The sequence below is a fragment of the Pseudophryne corroboree genome, chromosome 9 (assembly GCF_028390025.1).
Source record: "Pseudophryne corroboree isolate aPseCor3 chromosome 9, aPseCor3.hap2, whole genome shotgun sequence".
Taxonomy (NCBI): domain Eukaryota; kingdom Metazoa; phylum Chordata; class Amphibia; order Anura; family Myobatrachidae; genus Pseudophryne; species Pseudophryne corroboree.
The window spans coordinates 313,963,167-313,990,145 of record NC_086452.1 but is presented as its reverse complement, the minus strand read 5'-3'; the positions used below and the strand labels follow the sequence as shown (position 1 = coordinate 313,990,145).

General features: G+C 48.0%; 1 protein-coding gene across 1 annotated transcript in view; it reads left to right on the top strand.

The window, feature by feature from the left end:
- Positions 1 to 26,979, top strand: part of SREBF2 (sterol regulatory element binding transcription factor 2) — a 269,968-nt gene that overhangs the window by 96,602 nt on the left and 146,387 nt on the right. The window contains exons 2-5 of the mRNA XM_063940441.1: positions 2,547 to 2,909; positions 3,172 to 3,380; positions 8,899 to 9,030; positions 21,670 to 21,891. Of these exons, the coding sequence (XP_063796511.1) occupies positions 2,547 to 2,909; positions 3,172 to 3,380; positions 8,899 to 9,030; positions 21,670 to 21,891 (926 nt within the window). The remainder of the gene's footprint in view (positions 1 to 2,546; positions 2,910 to 3,171; positions 3,381 to 8,898; positions 9,031 to 21,669; positions 21,892 to 26,979) is intronic.

The following is a 26,979-nucleotide window of genomic DNA, read 5'->3' as shown; positions in this document are numbered from 1 at the left end:
TGGACAAATGGTCAGGGTCGCATCTTCAGATGCACCTGCGGATAACCCTGTCGCCGAGGACAAGGGTATCCTTTCTGTGGTGGTTGCAGGAGGCTCATCTATTGGAGGGCCGCAGATTCGGCATGCAGGATTGGATCCTGGTGACCACGGGTGCCAGCCAGAGAGGCTGGGGAGCAGTCACACAGGGAAGAAATTTCCAGGGAGTGTGGTCGAGCCTGAAAAAGTCTCTTCACATAAGCATTCTGGAACTAAGAGCAATCTACAATGCTCTAAGCCAGGCGGAACCTCTGCTTCAAGGAAGACCGGTGTTGATCCAGTCGGACAACATCACGGCAGTCGCCCATGTAAACAGACAGGGCGGCACAAGAAGCAGGAGGGCAATGGCAGAAGCTGCCAGGATCCTTCGCTGGGCGGAGAATCACGTGATAGCACTGTCAGCAGTATTCATCCCGGGCGTGGACAACTGGGAAGCAGACTTCCTCAGCAGACACGACCTTCACCCGGGAGAGTGGAGACTTCATCCAGAAGTTTTCCACATGCTATTAAACCGTTGGGTAAAACCAATGGTGGACATGATGGCGTCTCGCCTCAACAAAACACTGGACAGGTATTGCGCCAGGTCAAGAGATCCGCAGGCAATAGCTGTGGACGCGCTGGTAACACCTTGGGTGTACCAGTCGGTATATGTGTTTCCTCCTCTGCCTCTCATACCAAAGGTATTGAGGATTATACGGCAAAGTGGAGTAAGACTAGTGGCTCCGGATTGGCCAAGAAGGACTTGGTACCCGGAACTTCAAGAGATGGTCACGGACGATCCGTGGCCTCTACTTCTGAGAAGGGACCTGCTTCAGCAGGGTACTTGTCTTTTTCAAGACTTACCGCGGCTGCGTTTGACGGCATGGCGTTTGAATGCCAGATCCTAAAAGGAAAAGGCATTCCAGAAGAAGTCATTCCTACCTTGATAAAGGCAAGGAAGGAAGTCACCGCGAAGCTTTATCGCCGTATTTGGCGAAAATATGTTGCGTGGTGCGAGCAGCGGAGTGCTCCGATGGAGGAATTTCAACTGGGTCGTTTTCCTACATTTCCTGCAATCAGGATTGTCTATGGGTCTCAAATTGGGATCTATTAAGGTTCAAATTTCGGCCCTATCAATATTCTTCCAAAAAGAATTGGCCTCAGTCCCTGAGGTCCAGATTTTTATCACAGGAGTACTGCATATACAGCCTCCTGTGGTGCCTAAGGTGGCACCGTGGGATCTAAATGTAGTTTTAGATTTCCTCAAATCAAATTGGTTTGAACCACTAAAGAAGGTGGATTTGAAATATCTCACATGGAAAGTGACTATGTTACTGGCCCTGGCTTCGGCCGGGAGAGTATCTGAACTGGCGGCTTTGTTTTATAAAAGCCCTTATTTAATTTTCCATTCGACATAGGGCAGAGCTGCGGACGCGTCCGCATTTTCTCCCTAAGGTGGTATCAGCGTTTCACCTGAACCAGCCTATTGTAGTGCCTGCGGCTACAGACGACTTGAAGGACTCCAAGTTGTTGGACGTTGTCAGAGCCTTAAAAATATACATTTAAAGGACGGCTGGAGTCAGAAAATCTGACTCGCTGTTTATACTGTATGCACCCAACAAGTTGGGTGCACCTGCTTCTAAGCAGTCGATTGCTCGTTGGATTTGTAACAAAATTCAACTTGTACATTCTGTGGCAGGCCTGCCACAGCCTAAATCTGTTAAGGCCCATTCCGCAAGGAAGGTGGGCTCATCTTGGGCGGCTGCCCGAGGGGTCTCGGCATTACTACTCTGCCGAGCAGCTACGTGGTCAGGGGAGAACACGTTTGTAAATTTTTACAAATTTGATACCCTGGCAAAGGAGGACCTGGAGTTCTCTCATTCGGTGCTGCAGAGTCATCCGCACTCTCCCGCCCGTTTGGGAGCTTTGGTATAATCCCCATGGTCCTTTCAGGAACCCCAGCATCCACTTAGGACGATAGAGAAAATAAGAATTTACTTACCGATAATTCTATTTCTCGGAGTCCGTAGTGGATGCTGGGCGCCCATCCCAAGTGCGGATTATCTGCAATACTTGTACATAGTTATTGTTAACTAATTCGGGTTATTGTTTAGGAAGCCATCTTTCAGAGGCTCCTCTGTTATCATACTGTTAACTGGGTTTAGATCACAAGTTGTACGGTGTGATTGGTGTGGCTGGTATGAGTCTTACCCGGGATTCAAAATCCTCCCTTATTGTGTACGCTCGTCCGGGCACAGTACCTAACTGGAGTCTGGAGGAGGGTCATAGGGGGAGGAGCCAGTACACACCACCTGACCTGTAAAAGCTTTACTTTTGTGCCCTGTCTCCTGCGGAGCCGCTATTCCCCATGGTCCTTTCAGGAACCCCAGCATCCACTACGGACTCCGAGAAATAGAATTATCGGTAAGTAAATTCTTATTATTTGCATTGTTATGTGTGCTTCTATATTTATTTGTAGCTTAACAATGTTGAGTAATATTCCCCTTTTCTTTTATTTTTCTTATTCTTAGAAATGCTTCAGTTTGTTAGCAATCAGGTTGGAGACTTTCCTGATATATTTGAAGATCAGTTATGTCCAAACTACCAAGGCAGCACTGCGATGGAGACAAGTTTACCGAAGACTTATAACCAGGTCCAGCAACAGAATTACCAGATTGCAACACCACAGCCTCAAGTCGTGTCTGTCAAAGTTCCTGTTCAGGCTACCCCACAAAGAACCACACCGCTTCTCCAGCCCCGACCTTTGCTCCAGTCTCCTCCACAACTGCAGCAGCAGACTGTAATGCTGACTCCAACTTTTAGCACAGCCCACCACACTCGATTTATACAGCAACCGCTCATCTACCAGAATGCTGGTACCACAAGCTTTCAAGGTGAGATGTGTCAATAATTCATCTAACCAAGTAATCTAGCCAAGTTATACTGAGAGAGTGCATCTATCAAAAATGTTGACCATCCCACAGGAAGCACTCGCATCCCTATTTACTTTTTTGTAAAAATGTGTGTTTGGATTTCATTGCATTATTTGCATTTTGTACTCTAGATCATATTAGTAAGTTCTTTTTGAATAATATTTATTTGTCAACTTGCATTATAGTTTATTTGATGTATACTGACTTGGGTTGATGTTTGCAGTGTTTCAGCCGCAAGTTCATAGTCTGATGGCAACACAGGTGCAGCCTGTCACTATCCAGCAGCAAGTGCAGACTGTCCAAGGCCAGAGAGTACTAACACAAACAACTAATGGAACTATCCAAACCCTGAGCCCAGCGACACAGAGCACAATCCATACACTGACTCCAGCTACTGTTCAGACTGTAACACCACAAGTCCAGCAAGTTCCTGTAAGTTTGCCTTCTCATTATTTTGAGAGATTTCACGCAGTTATATACTGTACACTAAATTTAACTGACTGCTTGAGGTCATCTTAGGTTTGTGACCACACTTTATTTTTTTAAGCGATCTAGTTGTAGGCAATATGCCTGACGCAAATTGTTATTGTCCAGTGCTTTTCACGAAGTGTTCTGATCCTTGGTTACCACCAGTAGGAATGGAGTGTATAGTTTTCTCTGTCATCCACTAGGGGACACTGGAATACTAAACATCTGGGGTGTGAAGAATGGACACCGGAGGTAGCACAATATATGTAAATCAATTGCAGTGTACAGTTGTCTCCTTCCCTTTCACACCCCCTCTCTCCAGTTTGAAAAATGTTGCTAAGGAGGAAGAAGCACATCAGGGAGCTCTGGCTCCTGTGAAGAGAAATTTTTTTGTTTGTTTGATTGCAGTGACCTAATCCCACCCATCTAAGGGAGAGGGAGCATGGTTTTATAAGAAACTCTTCAGAGTTCTGGTAACCAAGATCCCGGTGGAAGGGATCCTCTGATCACATTTTAGAATCCACAGTGAGTACTACTAAAGGCCTCCCCCCTCCGTCCCTGCAGCGACAGGGACGTCCTGAGCCTGCGCGATTGTCTTTCCAGTGTGACGGCGGAGTGTAGTTGTTGCAGCGTATGTCAGTGCAGCGTCTCCGGTCAGGTAGTAACCGCCAGAGACGCGGTGTTCCTAGGCAGTGGAAGGGTGTGTGCGGTATGGAAGGTAGATAGTAACTAGGTCGAAAGTGTCTAGGGCGACCACTGTTGGTTGACAGGAAGTAGGTCGACCGGGTCTCTAGGTCAACAGAGTCTTTAGATCGACATGGTCTAGGTCGACAGGTCAAAAGGTTGACATTAGTTTTTTTTAATGGTTTTTTTGTGTGTCTTTTTCTTCGTAGAGTGACTGGGAACCCCAATTAGTGCACCGTGTCCCCTCGCATGGCTCGCTTCGCTCTCCATGCTTTGGGCAAGGTGCCTTGCTTCGCTCGGCACAGATTACCGTTCCAATCATAGTCCACGTGGATCGTTAAGTATGAAAAGGTTCAAAAAAATTAAAAAATCGTGAAAAACTCATGTCGACCTTTTGACCTGTTGACCTAGTTACTGTTGACCAATAGTGGTCAACCTAGTTACTCTCGACCTAGAGACCGGATCCCAGTGGAAGTGCTTCTGTGGGGGGTTCCCGGTTACTTGTGCAGGCTCTGAGGTAATTTGGTGGGGAAGAAGCGCTACAGACTCCGCGGACGTTGAGGCGCTGAGCATAGAGGAGGTTAGGCTCCCTTAATGAAGTATTATAGCGGTCAGTGGTAAGAGTGGAATATGCTGGTAGACGGAGGGAGCCCTGATAGAACAGTAGGAGGCACTTCCCTCAGGCTATTATTACACAGATGTGACTGAAAATTTGAAGCAGCGGCCATTTTAGGTAGTGTTTAGACGCGCTGAGCAGGGGGCCGGACTTGGGGTGGGGGGGGATAGAACAAGGCCAAAAATGTCACTGATTCTCATATCTATATGTGTTTTATATCCTCTCTCAAAGGACACTGCTGAGAGGTCCTGCGGAGGGAAGCATCAGCAAAGGAGCCACAAGGGAACCAAACAAACCTGAATCATCCTGCAATAACAGTGGTGGAGTGGGGTTTGTAAACCCAGGGCTGGTACAAAACCAGCATATCCCCAGTTTTGCATTGCTCCTTTATCCCTACAGTCTGTCTTTCTAATTCAGTAGAGTGACAGGACTGCTGTTTGTGGTGTGTGAACGTGTACTAGAAACATGGCTTCTAAAGCACCAACCAAAACCACAAAAATTTGCTATTTATGTTCAAAGTGTGAAACAAAGAGCACAAGTGTTGGCAGCTTCAGGGTGTGTGACACATGTTTAGGACTGAACGTACAGGCCGGGAGTAGTGTCCATCTGGTTCTTGGGAAAATGCCTTAGCTGATTTTGTCCAGAGCAACGATAGTCTCGCAAGCAATGTTTAGAATCGGCTGCAGGATTTTCTAAAACCATGGAAGAATTCATGATTAGACTTACCCCTCCCACACAAGTAGAAAAACCTGTCCAAAAGTCAGTAAAGAGACCCCTTTCTGTTCTGCAAGAAGAATCAGAGGAAGAAGAGGGTTTCTTGGCAGATGACTAAGACACGGAGTTGGAAGAGGAGGTATTTGAGATTTCCTCTACAGAGGAGTATTCAGAAGGTAAGGGGTTAGAATACCTTATTGAAGCAGTTAAACAGGTCCTTAACTTCAAAGAGGATGAAGTCAAGGAACCTGAAAATTTCGACTTGTGAGTCTCAAAAGCCACAGACTGCAGTATTCCCCATTCTTAAGACACTTAAGGAACAGATGGGTGAAGCCTGGAAACAACCAGATAAGCGTTTCCAATTGCCCAAGAAATTTACCGTTAACTATCCACTACCTAAAGGGGTCATGACAAAATGGGAGATCCCACCTAATGTGGATGCATCTTTAGCTAGGTTGTCAAAGAAGACAATCTTACCTATACCAAATGTAACTACATTTAAAGGATGCTTCGGACCGCAAGTTGAACACGGCACTTAAGTCCATCTTTGTGTCAGCTGGAGCATCACACAGACCAACGCTGGTTAGTGCCTGGGTCTGTAAGGCCGTGGTGGCTTGGGCTGGTCAGATAGTCAGTACAGTGACAGAAGAGGGTAACCAGGAAGAGATTTCTCGCTTAGTGGAGCATATCTGTGGGTCGGCCTCTTATCTTTGCCAAGCTGCAAAAGATGCTACTAGGATAGCATCTCGTATTTCAGCTTCAGCAGTGTCGGCAAGGCGTATTTTATGGCTCAGAGATTGGCAAGTGGATTCGGACTCTTAAGAAGGCTATAGAGGCCATTCCTTTTGTAGGGGATACTTTATTTGGTCCAGAATTAGACAAATGGATCTCACAAGCCATGGCTGGAAAATCAACTTTCTTGCCTACTACATACCCTAGAACCACACAGGTGGTCAGATGAAGTTATTCAGGACCGACCTTCACTTCATTCAGAGCTCAGTCCTTTCATGCCAGAGGTAGAGGTTTCACCTCAGGCCAGGATTTCCCTCCTGTGGTGGCTGCAGTCTTCCAATCTCCTAGAAGGCCGGAGTTTCGGGATTCAGGATTGGATCCTCCTCATGATGGATGCGAGTCTGAGAGGATGGGGAGCTGTCACCCAAGAGGCTCAGTTCCAGGGCAGGTGGTCAGCCCACGAAGCCCTCCTTCTGATCAACATTCTGGAACTTCAGGCGATCTACAGTGCTCTGCTGCAGGCATCTCCTCTACTCGGGGCTCATGCGATCCAGGTACAGTTGGACAATACCACGGTAGAGGCGTACATCAATCGGCAAGAAGGGACAAAAAGCAGGGCCTGCATGTGAGAGGTGTTAAAAATTCTCCTCTGTGCAGAAAGAAATGAAAGAGCAATGTCGGCAATCTTCATTCCGGGAGAAGACAACTGGAAAGCGGACTTCTTGAGTCGTCAAGATCTCCACCTGGGGGAGTGGGGGTTCCACCATCAGGTGTTTCAGCAGATCATCGACCGGTGGGGCTGCCCAAAGATAGACATGATGGCTTCTCGACTCAACAAGAAGCTTCTTTGGTATTGCTCCCGAACCAGGGACCCTCAGGCGAGGGCAGTGGATGCATTGACGTCGCCTTGGCCTTACCGGCTGGTCTACCGGTTTCCTCCGATTCTGTTGCTCCCAAGGGTGCTAAAGTGAATCAGAAATCAAGGAGTCCAGGCATTTCTGATTGCCCCGGATTGGCCTTGGAGGGCGTTGTACGCGGATCTTCTGGACATGTCCAACGAAGACCCTTGGCCTCTACCACTAAGAAGAGATCTTATTCAACAAGAACCATTCGTCTACCCGGACTTATGGTGACTTCATTTGATGGCATGAAGGTTGAACGGAACATCCTAGCTCACAATGATCTTTCCAGAAAGGTCATTGCTACCATGGTTCAGGCCAGGAAACCTGTGACGTCAAAACACTATCATCATATCTGGAGAAGATATGTCTCTTGGTGCGAGGACCGCACGTACCCGCCTGCGGAGTTCAACTTGGGACGTTTCCTGTAGGCTGATGTGGACAAGGGCTTACGTCTGGGTTCCATTAAGGTCCAGATTTCAGCGCTCTCCATCTTCTTCCAAAAGAAATTTGGCAGTATTGCCAGAAGTTCAGGCCTTTTTGCAAGGGGTACTTCACATACAACCTCCTTTTGTGCCGCCCACTGCACCCTGGAATATGAATGTTGTGTTGGAGTTTCTACAATCCTCCTGGTTTGAACCACTGCTGAAGGTAGAAGACAAGTACCTTTCGTGTAAGACGGTGATGTTACTGGCCCTGGCTTCTGCTAGGCGTGTCTCAGAATTGGGGGCCTTATCGTTTAAAAGTCCATACTTGGTCTTTTACAAGGACAGAGCGGAGCTCAGGACTAGGCAGCAGTTCCTGCCGAAGGTCATCTCTGTGTTCCACTTGAATCAACCTACTGTGGTTCCGTCAGGTTCTGGCACCTCTGCTCCTCCGGATGCGATGCGGGCCTTGAAGATCTCTGTCAAGAGAATGGCTCAGATCAGAAAGACGGATTCTTTGTTCGTGCTATATGATGCGCAGAAAAAGAGTTGCCCTGCTTCAAAGCAGTCCATTGCTCTTTGTCTTAGGCTTACTATCCAACAACCTATGTGTCGACAGCCTTACCTGTTCCACAGTCTCTGAAGGCCCACTCTACAAAATTGGTGGGGTCTTCCTGGGCAGCTGCCAGTGGAGTCTCGGCCTTGCAACTATGCCGAGCTGCTACCTGGTCGGGAAGAACACCTTTGTGAAGTTCTACAGGTTTGATACCCTGGCTAAAGAGGATACTCAGTTTGGGCAGGTGGTGCTGCAGCAGTCTCTCGTACGTTCCCGCCCGTTCTGGAAGCTTTGAGACGTCCCCATCGTACTAAGTCTCCCCAATATCCCTTATGGATGATAGAGAAAATAGGATTTTAATTACCTACCGGTAAATCCTCTTCTCGTAGTCCATAAGGGATATTGGGCACCCGCCGCAGGGCGTTGACTTTTCTGCAGGTTGTCTTTTCTATGGTTACCAGTTCAGCTGTTGCGGTTTAGTTACCAGCCGTTGCTGGTTGTTTTATGTTAGTGGTGTGCTGGTGTATAAAGCTCACCACTCGTTATGTTCCTTCTCTCATGTATGTCCTTTCTCCTTCGGGCACTGTTTTACCTATAACTGCCTGTGGGAGGGGGCATGGAGGGGAGGAGCCAGCACACCCAGTGAAGAAATTTTAAAGTACACCTGCTCCTTTGGATCCCGTCTATACCCCATCATACTAAGTCTCCCCAATATCCCTTTTGGACTACAAGAATAGGATTTACCGGTAGGTAATTAAAATCCTATTTTTATGTGAGGGTGCATATAAACGAAGACTGAGCTTTTTCTACCGCTGAAAGTAACCTTGACTCTAATATCATTACTATGTGCATCTAGGTTCTGGTACAACCTCAGATAATTAAAACTGAGTCACTGGTGCTGACAACATTGAAAGCAGATGGCAGCCCAATGATGACTGCGGTTCAGAATCCTTCAATCACCACACTTACTGCTCCTCTACAAGTACCTGTAAGTGTTCTAGTGTGCATACTGTAAATATGTGACATTTTGCTGCATTAATAGTTGCAACATTTGCCTATAAATACAGAATGTTATACTGTAGGTGTCCAAGTAATACTTTTTATCATTACAATATGTCATACTTGCCTACCTGACCCTCTACATGAGGGAGAAAATGCTCTGTTCCTGGACTTTCCTGGTAATGTATGATTGCCATCACCTGTGGAGAGCTAGTTAATTGATAAGAAAGGCGTTTCACCACAGGTGATGGCAATCATACATTACTAGGAAAGTCCAGGAACAGAGCATTTTCTCCCTAATGGAGAGGGTCAGGTACGCAAGCATGCAATATGTGTGTCCTATTATATCAGATTTGAACACTTTATTTTTATTTTTATTTTGTTATATATAACTCAGCTGTGATATACTAAATAGAGAAATATATATAACGTCCTAGTGGATGCTGGGGACTCCATAAGGACCATGGGGAATAGACGGGCTCCGCAGGAGACAGGGCACTCTAAGAAAGAATTTGGATACTGGTGTGTACTGGCTCCTCCCTCTATGTCCCTCCTCCAGACCTCAGTAAGAATCTGTGCCCGGACGAGCTGGGTGCTACTTAGTGAGCTCTCCTGAGCTTGCTAAAAAGAAAGTATTTTGTTAGGGTTTTTTTATTTTCAGAGAGATCTGCTGGCAACAGACTCCCTGCTACGTGGGACTGAGGGGAGAGAAGCAGCCCTACTCACTGAAGATAGGTCCTGCTTCTTAGGCTACTGGACACCATTAGCTCCAGAGGGATCGTACACAGGAACACACCCTTGGTCGTCCGATTCCGGAGCTGCGCCGCCGTCCCCCTCGCAGAGCCAGAAGACAGAAGCCAGCGTGAGAAGCAAGAAGACTGCAAAATCGGCGGCAGAAGACTCCAGTCTTCATATGAGGTAGCGCACAGCACTGCAGCTGTGCGCCATTGCTCCCACACTAAATCCACACACTCCGGTCACTGTAGGGTGCAGGGCGCAGGGGGGGGCGCCCTGGGCAGCAATTGGGAACCTCTTGGCAAAAAGCAGCATATATACAGTTGGGCGCTGTATATATGCATGAGCCCCCACCATTATTTTACACACAAAACACGGGACAGAAGCCTGCCGCTGAGGGGGCGGGGCTTCTTCCTCAGCACTCACCAGCGCCATTTTCTTTTCCACAGCTCCGCTGAGAGGAAGCTCCCCGGGCTCTCCCCTGCAGAATCACGGTAGAAAGAGGGTAAAAAGAGAGGGGGTGCACATAAATTTGGCGCAAAAACAGTATATACAGCAGCTACTGGGTTAACACTAAGTTACTGTGTGATTCCTGGGTCATATAGCGCTGGGGTGTGTGCTGGCATTGTCTCTCCAAAAGGCCTTGTGGGGAAACGGTCTTCAAATAGAGCATCCCCTGTGTGTGTGGTGTGTCGGTACGCTTGTGTCGGCATGTTTGACGAGGAAGGCTATGTGGAAACAGAGCGGGTACAAATGAATGTGGGGTCGCCGCCGACACCCGATTGGATGGATATGTGGAAGGTTTTAAATGATAATGTTAATTCCTTGCATAAAAGGTTGGATAAAGCTGAAGCCTTGGGACAGTCAGGGTCTCAACCCATGCCTGATCCTACATCGCAGAGGCCGTCAGGGTCTCAGAAGCGCCCACTATCCCAAATTGTTGACACAGATATCGACACGGATTCTGACTCCAGTGTCGATGGCGATGATGCAAAGTTGCAGCCTAAAATGGCTAAAGCCATCCGTTACATGATTATAGTAATGAAAGATGTGTTGCACATCACAGAGGAAACCCCAGTCCCTGACAAGAGGGTTTATATGTATGGGGAGAAAAGGCAAGAGGTGACCTTTCCCCCTTCACATGAGTTAAATGAGTTATGTGAAAAAGCTTGGGAATCTCCAGATAGAAAACTGCAGATTTCCAAACGGATGCATATGGCGTATCCTTTCCCGCCAACGGACAGGTTGCACTGGGAATCCTCCCCTAGGGTAGACAAAGCTTTAACACGCTTATCCAAGAGGGTAGCCCTGCCGTCACAGGATACGGCCACCCTTAAAGATGCTGCGGATAGAAAGCAGGAGGGTATCCTGAAGTCCATTTATACACATTCAGGTACCTTACTACGGCCGGCGATTGCATCGGCCTGGATGTGTAGTGCTGCAGCAGCATGGACAGATACCTTATCTGAGGAACTTGATACCTTGGACAAGGATACTATATTACTAACCCTGGGGCAAATAAAAGATGCTGTCCTATATATGAGAGATGCTCAAAGAGACATTAGCCTACTGGGCTCTAGAATAAATGCAATGTCGATTTCTGCCAGAAGGGTCCTGTGGACTCGGCAATGGACAGGCGATGCCGACTCGAAAAGGCACATGGAGGTTTTACCTTACAAGGGTGAGGAATTGTTTGGGGACGGTCTCTCGGACCTGGTCTCCACAGCTACGGCTGGAAAGTCAAATTTTTTGCCATATGTTCCCTCACAACATAAGAAAGCACCGTATTACCAAATGCAGTCCTTTCGATCACAAAAAGGCAAGAAAGTCCGAGGTGTGTCCTTTCTTGCCAGAGGCAGGGGTAGAGGAAAGAAGCTGCACAATACAGCTAGTTCCCAGGAACAGAAGTCCTCCCCGGCTTCCACTAAATCCACCGCATGACGCTGGGGCTCCACAGGCGGAGCCAGGCCCGGTGGGGGCGCGTCTCCGAAATTTCAGCCACAAGTGGGTTCACTCACAGGTGGATCCCTGGGCTATAGAGATTGTGTCTCAGGGATACAAGCTGGAATTCGAAGAGATGCCCCCTCACCGTTACCTCAAATCGGCCCTGCCAGCTTCCCCCTTAGAGAGGGAAATAGTGTTAGCTGCAATTCACAAATTGTATCTCCAGCAGGTGGTGGTAAAGGTTCCCCTCCTTCAACAGGGAAGGGGTTACTATTCGACCATGTTTGTGGTACCGAAACCGGACGGTTCGGTCAGACCCATATTGAATTTAAAATCCCTGAACATATACCTGAAAAAGTTCAAGTTCAAGATGGAATCGCTCAGAGTGGTCATCGCAAGCCTGGAGGAGGGGGATTTTATGGTGTCTCTGGACATAAAGGATGCTTACCTTCATGTCCCCATTTATCCACCTCATCAGGAGTACCTCAGATTTGTGGTACAGGATTGTCATTACCAATTCTAGACGTTGCCGTTTGGTCTCTCCACGGCCTTGAGAATATTTACCAAGGTAATGGCGGAAATGATGGTGCTCCTACGAAAGCAAGGAGTCACAATTATCCCATACTTGGACGATCTCCTCATAAAGGCGAGGTCCAGAGAGCAGTTGCTGATCAGCGTAGCACGCTCTCGGGAAGTGTTACAACAGCACGGCTGGATTCTGAATATTCCAAAGTCGCAGCTGATTCCTACGACGCGTCTGCCCTTCCTGGGCATGATTCTGGACACAGACCAGAAGAAGGTTTTTCTCCCGACGGAGAAGGCTCAGGAACTCATGACACTGGTCAGAGACCTCTTAAAACCAAAACAGGTGTCGGTGCATCACTGCACGCGAGTCCTGGGAAAGATGGTGGCATCATACGAGGCCATTCCCTTCGGCAGGTTCCATGCGAGGACCTTTCAATGGGATCTGTTGGACAAGTGGTCCGGATCACATCTACAGATGCATCGGCTGATCACCCTATCCCCCAGGGCCAGGGTGTCTCTTCTGTGGTGGCTGCAGAGTGCTCACCTTCTCGAGGGCCGCAGATTCGGCATTCAGGACTGGGTCCTGGTGACCACAGATGCAAGCCTCCGAGGGTGGGGGGCAGTCACACAGGGAAGAAATTTCCAGGGTCTGTGGTCAAGTCAGGAGACTTGCCTTCACATTAATATCCTGGAACTAAGGGCCATATACAACGCCCTAAGTCAAGCGGAGACCCTGCTTCGCGACCAATCAGTGCTGATTCAATCAGACAACATCACCGCAGTGGCTCATGTAAACCGCCAAGGCGGCACAAGGAGCAGGGTGGCGATGGCGGAAGCCACCAGAATTCTTCGCTGGGCGGAGAATCGCGTACGAGCACTGTCAGCAGTGTTCATTCCGGGAGTGGACAACTGGGAAGCAGACTTCCTCAGCAGGCACGACCTCCACCCGGGAGAGTGGGGACTTCATCAAGAAGTCTTTGCGCAGATTGCAGGTCGGTGGGAACTGCCACAGGTGGACGTGATGGCATCCCGCCTCAACAAAAAGCTACAGAGGTATTGCGCCAGGTCAAGAGACCCTCAGGCGATAGCTGTAGACGCACTAGTGACACCGTGGGTGTTCCAGTCGGTTTATGTGTTTCCTCCTCTTCCTCTCATACCCAAGGTGCTGAGAATCATAAGAAAAAGAGGAGTGAGAACAATACTCATTGTTCCGGATTGGCCAAGAAGGACTTGGTATCCAGAGCTGCAAGAAATGCTCACAGAGGACCCTTGGCCTCTGCCTCTAGGGCAGGATCTGTTGCAGCAGGGACCTTGTCTGTTCCAAGACTTACCGCGGCTGCGTTTGACGGCATGGCGGTTGGACGCCGGATCCTAGCAGAAAAAGGCATTCCGGATTAGGTTATTCCTACGCTGATAAAGGCTAGGAAGGACATGACGGCTAAATATTATCACCGTATATGGCGAAAATATGTTGCTTGGTGTGAGGCCAGGAATGCCCCTACAGAGGAATTCCAGCTGGGCCGTTTCCTTCACTTCCTACAGTCGGGAGTGACTTTGGGCCTAAAATTGGGTTCCATTAAGGTCCAGATTTCGGCCCTATACATTTTCTTTCAAAAAGAACTGGCTTCTCTTCCTGAAGTTCAGACGTTTGTAAAGGGAGTGCTGCATATTCAGCTCCAGTTTGTGCCTCCAGTGGCACCTTGGGATCTTAACGTGGTGTTGAGTTTCCTGAAATCACACTGGTTTGAGCCACTTAAAACCGAGGAGTTAAAATTCCTCACGTGGAAGGTGATCATGCTGTTAGCCTTGGCTTCAGCTAGGCGTGTGTCAGAATTAGCGGCTTTGTCACATAAAAGCCCCTATCTGGTTTTCCATATGGACAGGGCGGAATTGCGGACCCGTCCGCAATTTCTGCCAAAAGTGGTGTCCTCTTTTCATATGAACCAACCTATTGTGGTGCCTGTGGCTACTCGTGACTTGGAGGATTCCGAGTTACTAGATGTGGTCAGGGCTTTGAAGGTTTATGTAGCCAGAACGGTGAGATTCAGGAAAACTGAGTCACTGTTTATCCTGTATGCACCCAACAAGCTGGGTGCTCCTGCTTCAAAGCAAACTATTGCTCGCTGGATCTGTAACACGATTCAGCAGGCTCATTCTGCGGCTGGATTGCCGCTACCAAAATCAGTAAAAGCCCATTCCACAAGGAAGGTGGGCTCTTCTTGGGCGGCTGCCCGAGGGGTCTCGGCATTACAGCTTTGCCGAGCAGTTACTTGGTCGGGTTCAAACACTTTTGCAAAGTTCTACAAGTTTGATACCCTGGCTGAGGAGGACCTTGTGTTTGCTCATTCGGTGCTGCAGAGTCATCCGCACTCTCCCGCCCGTTTGGGAGCTTTGGTATAATCCCCATGGTCCTTACGGAGTCCCCAGCATCCACTAGGACGTTAGAGAAAATAAAATTTTCTCTATCGTCCTAGTGGATGCTGGGGTTCCTGAAAGGACCATGGGGAATAGCGGCTCCGCAGGAGACAGGGCACAAAAAGTAAAGCTTTACGATCAGGTGGTGTGTACTGGCTCCTCCCCCTATGACCCTCCTCCAAGCCTCAGTTAGATTTTTGTGCCCGGCCGAGAAGGGTGCAATCTAGGTGGCTCTCCTAAAGAGCTGCTTAGAAAAGTTTAGCTTAGGTTTTTTATTTTACAGTGAGTCCTGCTGGCAACAGGATCACTGCAACGAGGGACTTAGGGGAGAAGAAGTGAACTCACCTGCGTGCAGGATGGATTGGCTTCTTGGCTACTGGACATCAGCTCCAGAGGGACGATCACAGGTACAGTCTGGATGGTCACCGGAGCCTTGCCGCCGGCCCCCTTGCAGATGCTGAAGTAAGAAGAGGTCCAGAATCGGCGGCAGAAGACTCCTCAGTCTTCTAAAGGTAGCGCACAGCACTGCAGCTGTGCGCCATTTTCCTCTCAGCACACTTCACACGGCAGTCACTGAGGGTGCAGGGCGCTGGGAGGGGGGCGCCCTGGGAGGCAAATGAAAACCTATTTTGGCTAAAAATACCTCACATATAGCCTCCGGAGGCTATATGGAGATATTTAACCCCTGCCAGAATCCGTTAAGAGCGGGAGACGAGGCCGCCGAAAAAGGGGCGGGGCCTATCTCCTCAGCACACAGCGCCATTTTCCCTCACAGAAAGGCTGGAGGGAAGGCTCCCAGGCTCTCCCCTGCACTGCACTACAGAAACAGGGTTAAAACAGAGAGGGGGGGCACTAATTTGGCGTTAGAAATATATAATAAAGATGCTATAAGGGAAAACACTTATATAAGGTTGTCCCTATATAATTATAGCGTTTTTGGTGTGTGCTGGCAAACTCTCCCTCTGTCTCTCCAAAGGGCTAGTGGGTCCTGTCCTCTATCAGAGCATTCCCTGTGTGTGTGCTGTGTGTCGGTACGTGTGTGTCGACATGTATGAGGACGATGTTGGTGAGGAGGCGGAGCAATTGCCTGTAATGGTGATGTCACTCTCTAGGGAGTCGACACCGGAATGGATGGCTTATTTAGGGAATTACGTGATAATGTCAACACGCTGCAAGGTCGGTTGACGACATGAGACGGCCGACAAACAATTAGTACCGGTCCAGACGTCTCAAAAACACCGTCAGGGGTTTTAAAACGCCCGTTTACTTTAGTCGGTCGACACAGACACAGACAGGGACACTGAATCCAGTGTCGACGGTGAATAAACAAACGTATTCCTTATTAGGGCCACACGTTAAAGGCAATGAAGGAGGTGTTACATATTTCTGATACTACAAGTACCACAAAAGAGGGTATTATGTGGGATGTGAAAAAACTACCGTAGTTTTTCCTGAATCAGATAAATTAAATAAAGTGTGTGATGATGCGTGGGTTCCCCCCGATAGAAAATTAGGGGCGGTATACCCTTTCCCGCCAGAAGTTAGGGCGCGTTGGGAAACACCCCTTAGGGTGGCTAAGGCGCTCACACGCTTATCAAAACAAGTGGCGGTACCGTCTATAGATAGGGCCGTCCTCAAGGACCAGCTGACAGGAGGCTGGAAAATATCATAAAAAGTATATACACACATACTGGTGTTATACTGCGACCAGCGATCGCCTCAGCCTGGATGTGCAGAGCTGGGGTGGCTTGGTCGGATTCCCTGACTAAAAATATTGATACCCTTGACAGGGACAGTATTTTATTGACTATAGAGCATTTAAAGGATGCATTTCTATATATGCGAGATGCACAGAGGGATATTTGCACTCTGGCATCAAGAGTAAATGCGATGTCCATATCTGCCAGAAGATGTTATGGACACGACAGTGGTCAGGTGATGCAGATTCCAAACGGCACAAGGGTGTATTGCCGTATAAAGGAAGAGGAGTTATTTGGGGTCGGTCCATCGGACCTGGTGGCCACGGCAACTGCTGGAAAATCCACCGTTTTTACCCTAAGTCACATCTCTGCAGAAAAAGACACCGTCTTTTCAGCCTCAGTCCTTTCGTCCCTATAAGATCATATCTGCCCAGGGATAGAGGAAAGGGAAGAAGACTGCAGCAGGCAGCCCATTCCCAGGAACAGAAGCGTTCCACCGCTTCTGACAAGTTCTCAGCATGGCGCTGAGACCGTACAGGACCCCTGGATCCTACAAGTAGTATCCCAGGGGTACAGATTGGAATGTCGAGACGTTTCCCCTTCGCAGGCTCCTGAAGTCTGCTTTACCAAGGTCTCCCTCCGACAAGGAGGCAGTATGGGAAAAAATTCACAAGCTGTATTCCCAGCAGGTGATAATTAAATTACCTCTCCTACTACAAGAAAAGGGGTATTATTCCACACTATATTGTGGTACTGAAGCCAGAAGGCTAGGTGAGACTTATTCTAAAAAAATTTTTGAACACTTACAAAGGTTCAAATCAAGATGGAGTCACTCAGAGCAGTGATAACGAACCAGGAAGAAGGGGACTATATAGTGTCCCGGGACATCAGGGATGCTTACCTCTATGTCCCAAATTTGCCCTTCTCACTAAGGGTACCTCAGGTTCGTGGTGCAGAACTGTCACTATCAGTTTCAGACGCTGCCGTTTGGATTGTCCACGGCACCCCGGGTCTTTACCAAGGTAATGGCCGAAATGATGATTCTTCTTCGAAGAAAAGGCGTCTTAATTATCCCTTACTTGGACGATCTCCTGATAAGGGCATAGTCCAGGGAACAGTTGGAGGTCGGAGTAGCACTATCTCGGATACTGCTACAACAGCACGGGTGGATTCTAAATATTCCAAAATCGCAGCTGATCCCGACGACACGTCTGCTGTGCCTAGGGATGATTCTGGACACAGTCCAGAAAAAGGTGTTTCTCCCGGAAGAGAAAGCCAGGGAGTTATCCGAGCTAGTCAGGAACCTCCTAAAAACAGTGCATCATTGCACAAGGGTCCTGGTAAAAATGGTGGCTTCCTACGAAGCAATTCCATTCGGCAGTTTTCACGCAAGAACTTTTCAGTGGGATCTGCTGGACAAATGGTCCGGATCGCATCTTCAGATGCATCAGCGGATAACCCTATATCCAAGGACAAGGGTGTCTCTCCTGTGGTGGTTATAGAGTGCTCATCTTCTAGAGGGCCGCAGATTCGGCATTCAGGATTGGATGCTGGTGACCACGGAGCCCAGCCCGAGAGGCTGGGGAGCAGTCACACAAGGAAAAAATTTCCAGGGAGTGTGATCAAGTCTGGAGACTTTTCTCCACATAAATATACTGGAGCTAAGGGTAAATTTATAATGCTCTAAGCTTAGCAAGACCTCTGCTTCAAGGTCAGCCGGTATTGATCCAGTGGGAAAAACATCACGGCAGTCGCCCACGTAAACAGACAGGGCGACACAAGAAGCAGGAGGGCAATGGCAAAAACTGCAAGGACTTTTCGCTGGGCGGAAAATCATGTGATAGCACTGTCAGCAGTGTTTCATCCCGGGAATGGAAACTGGGAAGCAGACTTCCTCAGCAGGCACGACCTCCACCCGGGAGAGTGGAAACTTCATCGGGAAGTTTTTTCCACATGATTGTAAACCGTTGGGAAATACCAAAGGTGGACATGATGGCGTCCCGTCTGAACAAAAAACGGGACAGGTATTGCGCCAGGTCAAGAGACCCTCAGGCAATAGCTGTGGACGTTCTGGTAACACCGTGGGTGTACCAGTCGGTGTATGTGTTCCCTCCTCTGCTTCTCATACCTAAGGTGCTGAGAATTATAAGACGTAGAGGAGTAAGAACTATACTCATGGCTCCGGATTGGCCAAGAAGGACTTGGTACCCGGAACTTCAAGAGATGCTTACAGAGGTCTTATGGCCTCTGCTGCTAAGAAGGGATTTGCTTCAGCAAGTACCATGTCTGTTCCAAGACTTACCGCAACTGCGTTTGTCGGCATGGCGGTGGAACGCCGGATCCTAAGGGAAAAAGGCATTCCGGAAGAGGTCATTCCTACCCTGGTCAAAGCCAGAAAGGAGGTGACCGCACAACATTATCACCACATGTGGCGAAAATATGTTGCGTGGTGTGAGGCCAGGATGGCCCCACAAAGAAATTTCAACTCGGTCGTTTCCTGCATTTCCTGCAAACAGGAGTGTCTATGGGCCGCAAATTGGGGTCCATTAAGGTTCAAATTTCGGCCCTGTCGATTTTCTTCCAGAAAGAATTGGCTTCAGTTCCTGAAGTCCAGAAGTTTGTCAAGGGAGTATTGCATATACAACCCCCTTTTGTGCCTCCAGTGGCACTGTGGGATCTCAACGTAGTTCTGGGATTCCTCAAATCACATTGGTTTAAAACCAGTCAAATCTGTGGATTTGAAGCATCTCACATGAAAAGTGACCATGCTCTTGGCCCTGGCCTGGACCAGGCGAGTGTCAAATTGGTGGTTTTTTCTCAAAAAAGCCCATATCTGTTTGTCCATTCGGACAGGGCAGAGCTGCGGACTCGTCCCCAGTTCTCTCCCTAAGGTGGTGTCAGTGTTTCACCTGAACCAGCTTATTGTGGTGCCTTGCACCTACTAGGGACTTGGAGGACTCCAAGTTGCTAGATGTTGTCAGGGCCCTGAAAATATGTTCCAGGACGGCTGGAGTCAGGAAAACTGACTTGCTGTTATCCTGTATGCACCCAACAAACTGGGTGCTCTTGCTTCTAAGCAGACTATTGCTAGTTGGATGTGTAATACAATTCAGCTTGCACATTCTGTGGCAGGCCTGCCACAGCCAAAATATGTAAATGCCCATTCCACAAGGACGGTGGGCTCATCTTGGGCGGCTGCCCGAGGGGTCTCGGCTTTACAACTTTGCCGAGCGGTTATTTAGTCAGGGGCAAACACGTTTGTAAAATCCTACAAATTTGATACCCTGGCTAAGGAGGACCTGGAGTTCTCTCATTCGGTGCTGCAGAGTCATCCGCACTCTCCCGCCCGTTTGGGAGCTTTGGTATTATCCCCATGGTCCTTTCAGGAACCCCAGCATCCACTAGGACGATAGAGAAAATAAGAATTTACTTACCGATAATTCTATTTCTCGGAGTCCGTAGTGGATGCTGGGCGCCCATCCCAAGTGCGGATTGTCTGCAATACTTGTACATAGTTACAAAAATCGGGTTATTATTGTTGTGAGCCATCTTTTCAGAGGCTCCGCTGTTATCATACTGTTAACTGGGTTCAGATCACAGGTTGTACAGTGTGATTGGTGTGGCTGGTATGAGTCTTACCCGGGATTCAAAATCCTTCCTTATTGTGTACGCTCGTCCGGGCACAGTACCTAACTGAGGCTTGGTGGAGGGTCATAGGGGGAGGAGCCAGTACACACCACCTGATCGTAAAGCTTTACTTTTTGTGCCCTGTCTCCTGCGGAGCCGCTATTCCCCATGGTCCTTTCAGGAACCCCAGCATCCACTACGGACTCCGAGAAATAGAATTATCGGTAAGTAAATTCTTATTTTACTTACCGGTAAATCTATTTCTTGTAGTCCGTAGTGGATGCTGGGCGCCCGTCCCAAGTGCGGACTTCTTCTGCAATACTTGTATATAGTTATTGCTTAAATAAGGGTTATGTTATGGTTGCATCAGGGTTGATCTGATGCTCTGTTGTTGTTCATACTGTTAACTGGGTAAGTTTATCACGAGTTATTTGGTGTGGCTGGTATGAGTCTTGCCCTGGATTCCAAAATCCTTTCCTTGTACTGTCAGCTCTTCCGGGCACAGTTTCTTTAACTGAGGTCTGGAGGAGGGACATAGAGGGAGGAGCCAGTGCACACCAGTATCCAAATTCTTTCTTAGAGTGCCCTGTCTCCTGCGGAGCCCGTCTATTCCCCATGGTCCTTACGGAGTCCCCAGCATCCACTACGGACTACGAGAAATAGATTTACCGGTAAGTAAAATCTTATTTTTTTTTAATCTTTTCTCTATTTTGATTATTACATCCTTTTTTTTTTTTGTGTGTGATGGTCGTATTCTTCCTTTTCTATTCATTCTTTCTTTACTGTTTCACATTTGTTTCTTTACACGTCTCATCCCGTTGTGTACACATCTGGTCATGTGGAGGATGGACTGTCCTGGTTAGCATGTTAGCTATAGAATGTAATGATTGATGGAAATACCTTGAAACCTTATCATAACATTACAGGTCAAGGTGCATAGCCCTAATTTCACATTTGAATGCAGTCAGTGAGCAGAAGTATAGATAATGTGCATCCAGATAAGATGCTATATTTTTAAAGACATCTATACTTGATGTATTGTTGGAGCACAAATATGTTACATGAGTTGAGATTGTCAGATGTTACTGTTCCTTTTTTACTGGAATAAAAGTGCCAAACTTGTAAAAAAAAACAACAACTAAAAATAATAAAAAAAACCCAAACTTATTTCTACAAATTGCCATTTTTTATTTTTATTTAAACAGATGAAGTTAATAAAATAATTTGCCTCAAACTAACCTTAGGATATATTAAGGTTAGGACACTTGACTGTATCCCCCATTACATTAAAGTGTAATAGAAAGAACATTTAAATTGACTTTAACTATCTTTAACTTTTAACTATGGACACTTTATATTAGATTTGTATGTGTACACTCTGCATCTACAGTTCCATCACTAGGGAGGGTGGATCATTTTATGAATGATCGTATTATGTGGCGTTGTTTTAGCTCGTTTTGAGATTCAAGGTCACACAGATTAACCTAAACCATTACTGTCTTATTGGGAAAGATAAAAGTAGACATGGATGGGCACATCACCTTCCAAGCCGCAGCAGATTGTAAACTGTTTCTTAGATACCTATTATTCTTATTACGACTGGACGGAAACAATGAACTTTGATCTTGTATGTAATAAGAATCCAATATGTCTCTCTGAAATATTAACCTAACTTGTTCCAGACACTAATGGGTGGCAGTGGAACTATTTTGACAACTATGCCAGTCATGATGGGACAAGAAAAGATGCCTATCAAGCAGGTACCTGGCACTCTGAAACAGCTAGAGGTGCCAAAGGAGGGTGAGAGGAGAACAACACACAACATAATTGAGAAGAGGTATAGATCGTCAATCAATGACAAAATAATTGAGCTAAAAGACTTGGTTATGGGAACAGATGCAAAGGTGAGTATCCCATCACATTTGAAAGAGAGTTGAAAGAAGCGTTTGTAAAATAAACATTTATTTATTTCTACCTGGGGGGCTTATATTGTACGTGTCTTTGTATGTAGCTTTATACATAGAATTCTTTGCTTAAATCTGTCCTCTGATATATCTATCTATCTATCTAACACACACACACACACACAAACACACACACACACACCTTGACAAAAGGGGCTACGGGCCCCGAAACGTTGGACATGTGATTTGCTTAATACACTTTATTATTTGCACCAAACAAGACCTGGAGTGACGCCAAATTTGTTACATATATGTATGTATGTATGTATGTGTGTATATATATATATGTGTGTGTGTGTGTGTGTGTGTGTGTGTGTGTGTGTGTATATATATATATATTTCTATAACGTCCTAGTGGATGCTGGGGACTCCGAAAGGACCATGGGGAATAGCGGCTCCGCAGGAGACTGGGCACAAAGTAAAAGCTTTAGGACTAGCTGGTGTGCACTGGCTCCTCCCCCTATGACCCTCCTCCAAGCCTCAGTTAAGATTTTGTGCCCGAACGAGAAGGGTGCAATCTAGGTGGCTCTCCTGAGCTGCTTAGAGTAAAAGTTTAAATAGGTTTTTTATTTTCAGTGAGACCTGCTGGCAACAGGCTCACTGCATCGAGGGACTAAGGGGAGAAGAAGCGAACTCACCTGCGTGCAGAGTGGATTGGGCTTCTTAGGCTACTGGACATTAGCTCCAGAGGGACGATCACAGGCCCAGCCATGGATGGGTCCCGGAGCCGCGCCGCCGGCCCCCTTACAGATGCTGAAGCAAGAAGAGGTCCATAAATCGGCGGCAGAAGACTTTCCTGTCTTCATAAGGTAGCGCACAGCACTGCAGCTGTGCGCCATTGCTCTCAGCACACTTCACACTTCGGTCACTGAGGGTGCAGGGCGCGGGGGTGGGGCGCCCTGGGAAGCAATGAATTTACCTTATTTGGCAAAAAATACATCACATATAGCTCCTGGGCTATATGGATGTATTTAACCCCTGCCAGTTTTCCAGATAAAAGCGGGAGAAGAGCCCGCCGTGAAGGGGGCGGGGCCTATCTCCTCAGCACACAGCGCCATTTTCCCCACACAGCTCCGCTGGTAGGAAGGCTCCCAGAATCTCCCCTGCATCCTGCAACTACAGAAACAGGGTAAAAAAGAGAGGGGGGCACTTATTTGGCAAAATAACAGATATAAGCAGCTATAAGGGATAGACACTTATTGTAAGGTTGTCCCTATACATATATAGCGCTCTGGTGTGTGCTGGCAAACTCTCCCTCTGTCTCCCCAAGGGGCTAAGTGGGTCCTGTCCTCTATCAGAGCATTCCCTGTGTGTGTGCTGGGTGTCGGTACGTGTGTGTCGACATGTATGAGGAGGAAAATGATGTGGAGGCGGAGCAATTGCCTATAATGGTGATGTCACCCCCTAGGGAGTCGACACCTGAATGGATGGCCGTAATTAAGGAATTACGTGACAGTGTCGGCACGTTACAGAAAACTGTTGACGACATGAGACAGCCGGCAGCTCAGTTAGTGCCTGTCCAGACGTCTCAAACACCGTCAGGGGCTATTAAACGCCCGTTACCTCAGTGGGTCGACACGGACCCAGACACAGACACTGACTCCAGTGTCGACGGTGAAGGGCCACACGTTACATGATCACGGCAATGAAGGAGGTTTTGCACATCTCTGATACTGCAAGTACCACAAAAAGGGGTATTATGTGGGGTGTGAAAAAACTACCCGTAGTTTTTCCTGAATCAGATGAATTGAATGAAGTGTGTGATGAAGCGTGGGTTACCCCCGACAAAAAACTGCTAATTTCTAAAAAATTATTGGCACTATATCCCTTCCCACCAGAGGTTAGGGCTCGTTGGGAAACACCCCCTAGGGTGGATAAGGCGCTCACACGCTTATCAAAACAAGTGGCGTTACCGTCTCCAGAAACGGCCGCCCTTAAGGAGCCAGCAGATAGGAGGCTGGAAAATATCCTTAAAAGTATATACACACATACTGGTGTTATACTGCGACCAGCAATCGCCTCAGCCTGGATGTGCAGTGCTGGGGTGGCTTGGTCGGATTCCCTGACTGAAAATATTGATACCCTGGAAAGGGACAATATATTATTGACTATAGAGCATTTAAAGGATGCATTCCTATATATGCGAGATGCACAGAGAGACATTTGCACTCTGGCATCAAGAGTAAGTGCGATGTCCATTTCTGCCAGAAGAGGATTATGGACGCGACAGTGGTCAGGGGATGCGGATTCCAAACGGCATATGGAAGTATTGCCGTATAAAGGGGAGGAGTTATTTGGGGGCGGTCTATCGGACCTGGTGGCCACGGCAACGGCTGGGAAATCCACCTTTTTACCCCAAGTCACCTCGCAGCAGAAAAAGATACCGTCTTTTCAGGCTCAGTCCTTTCGTCCCCATAAGGGCAAGCGGGCAAAAGGCCACTCATATCTGCCCCGGGGCAGAGGAAGGGGAAAAAGACTGCAACAGACAGCTTCTTCCCACGACCAGAAGCCCTCCCCCGCTTCTGCCAAGTCCTCAGCATGACGCTGGGGCCTTACAAGCAAACTCAGGCACGGTGGGGGCCCGTCTCAAGAATTTCAGCGCGCAGTGGGCTCACTCGCAAGTGGACCCATGGATCCTGCAGGTAGTATCTCAGGGGTACAAATTGGAATTCGAGACGTCTCCCCCTCGCCGGTTCCTGAAGTCTGCTTTACCAACGTCTACCCCCGACAGGGAGGCGGTATTGGAAGCCATTCACAAGCTGTATTCCCAGCAAGTGATAATCAAGGTACCCCTCCTACAACAGGGAAAGGGGTATTACTCCACGCTGTTTGTGGTACCGAAGCCGGACGGCTCGGTGAGACCCATTTTAAATCTGAAAACCTTGAACACTTACATAAAAAGGTTCAAGTTCAAGATGGAGTCACTCAGAGCAGTGATAGCGAACCTGGAAGAAGGGGACTACATGGTGTCTCTGGACATCAAGGATGCTTACCTCCATGTCCCAATTTGCCCTTCTCACCAAGGGTACCTCAGGTTTGTGGTACAGAACTGTCACTATCAGTTTCAGACGCTGCCGTTTGGATTGTCCACGGCACCCCGGGTCTTTACCAAGGGAATGGCCGAAATGATGATTCTTCTTCGAAGAAAAGGCGTCTTAATTATCCCTTACTTGGACGATCTCCTGATAAGGGCACGGTCCAGAGAACAGTTAGAGGTCGGAGTAGTACTATCTCAAATAGTACTACGACAGCACGGATGGATTCTAAATATTCCAAAATCGCAGCTGATTCCGACGACACGTCTGCTGTTCCTAGGGATGATTCTGGACACAGTGCAGAAAAAGGTGTTTCTCCCGGAAGAGAAAGCCAGGGAGTTATCCGACCTAGTCAGGAAACTCCTAAGACCAGGCCAGGTGTCAGTGCATCAGTGCACAAGGGTCCTGGGAAAGATGGTGGCTTCTTACGAAGCGATTCCATTCGGCAGATTCCACGCAAGAACTTTTCAGTTGGATCTGCTAGACAAATGGTCCGGATCGCATCTTCAAATGCATCAGCGGATAACCCTGTCTCCAAGGACAAGGGTGTCTCTCCTGTGGTGGTTACAGAGTGCTCATCTCCTAGAGGGCCGCAGATTCGGCATTCAGGATTGGGTCCTGGTGACCACGGATGCCAGCCTGAGAGGCTGGGGAGCAGTCACACAGGGAAAAAATTTCCAGGGCTTGTGGTCAAGCATGGAAACGTCACTTCACATAAATATCCTGGAACTAAGGGCCATTTACAATGCCCTAAGTCAGGCAAGGCCTCTGCTTCAGGGTCAGCCAGTATTGATCCAGTCGGACAACATCACGGCAGTCGCCCACGTAAACAGACAGGGCGGCACAAGAAGCAGGAGGGCAATGACGGAAGTGGCAAGGATTCTTCGCTGGGCGGAAAATCATGTGATAGCACTGTCAGCAGTGTTCATTCCGGGAGTGGACAACTGGGAAGCAGACTTCCTCAGCAGACACGATCTTCACCCGGGGGAGTGGGGACTTCACCCAGAAGTCTTCCACATGATTGTAAACCGTTGGGAAAAACCAAAGGTGGACATGATGGCGTCTCGCCTCAACAAAAAACTGGACAGATATTGCTCCAGGTCAAGGGACCCTCAGGCAATAGCTGTGGACGCTCTGGTAACACCGTGGGTGTACCGGTCAGTGTATGTGTTCCCTCCTCTTCCTCTCATACCAAAAGTACTGAGAATCATAAGAAGGAGAGGAGTAAAGACTATACTCGTGGCTCCGGATGGGCCAAGAAGGACTTGGTACCCGGAAATTCAAGAGATGCTCACGGAAGACCCGTGGCCTCTACCTCTAAGACAGGACCTACTCCAGCAGGGACCATGTCTGTTCCAAGACTTACCGCGGCTGCGTTTGACGGCATGGCGGTTGAACGCCGGATCCTGAAGGAAAAAGGCATTCCGGATGAAGTCATCCCTACCCTGATCAAAGCCAGGAAGGATGTAACCGTACAACATTATCACCGTATTTGGCGTAAATATGTTGCGTGGTGCGAGGCCAGGAAGGCCCCTGCGGAGGAATTTCAACTGGGTCGATTCCTGCATTTCCTGCAAACAGGACTGTCTATGGGCCTCAAATTAGGGTCCATTAAGGTTCAAATTTCGGCCCTGTCGATATTCTTCCAAAAAGAACTAGCTTCTGTTCCTGAAGTTCAGACGTTTGTCAAGGGAGTACTGCATATACAGCCTCCTTTTGTGCCTCCAGTGGCACCTTGGGATCTCAATGTAGTGTTGGGATTCCTAAAATCACATTGGTTCGAACCACTCACCACTGTGGACTTGAAATATCTCACATGGAAAGTGGTAATGCTGTTAGCCCTGGCTTCAGCCAGGCGTGTATCAGAATTGGCGGCTTTATCCTATAAAAGCCCTTACCTAATTTTTCATACGGACAGGGCAGAATTGAGGACTCGTCCTCAATTTCTCCCTAAGGTGGTTTCAGCATTTCACTTAAACCAGCCTATTGTGGT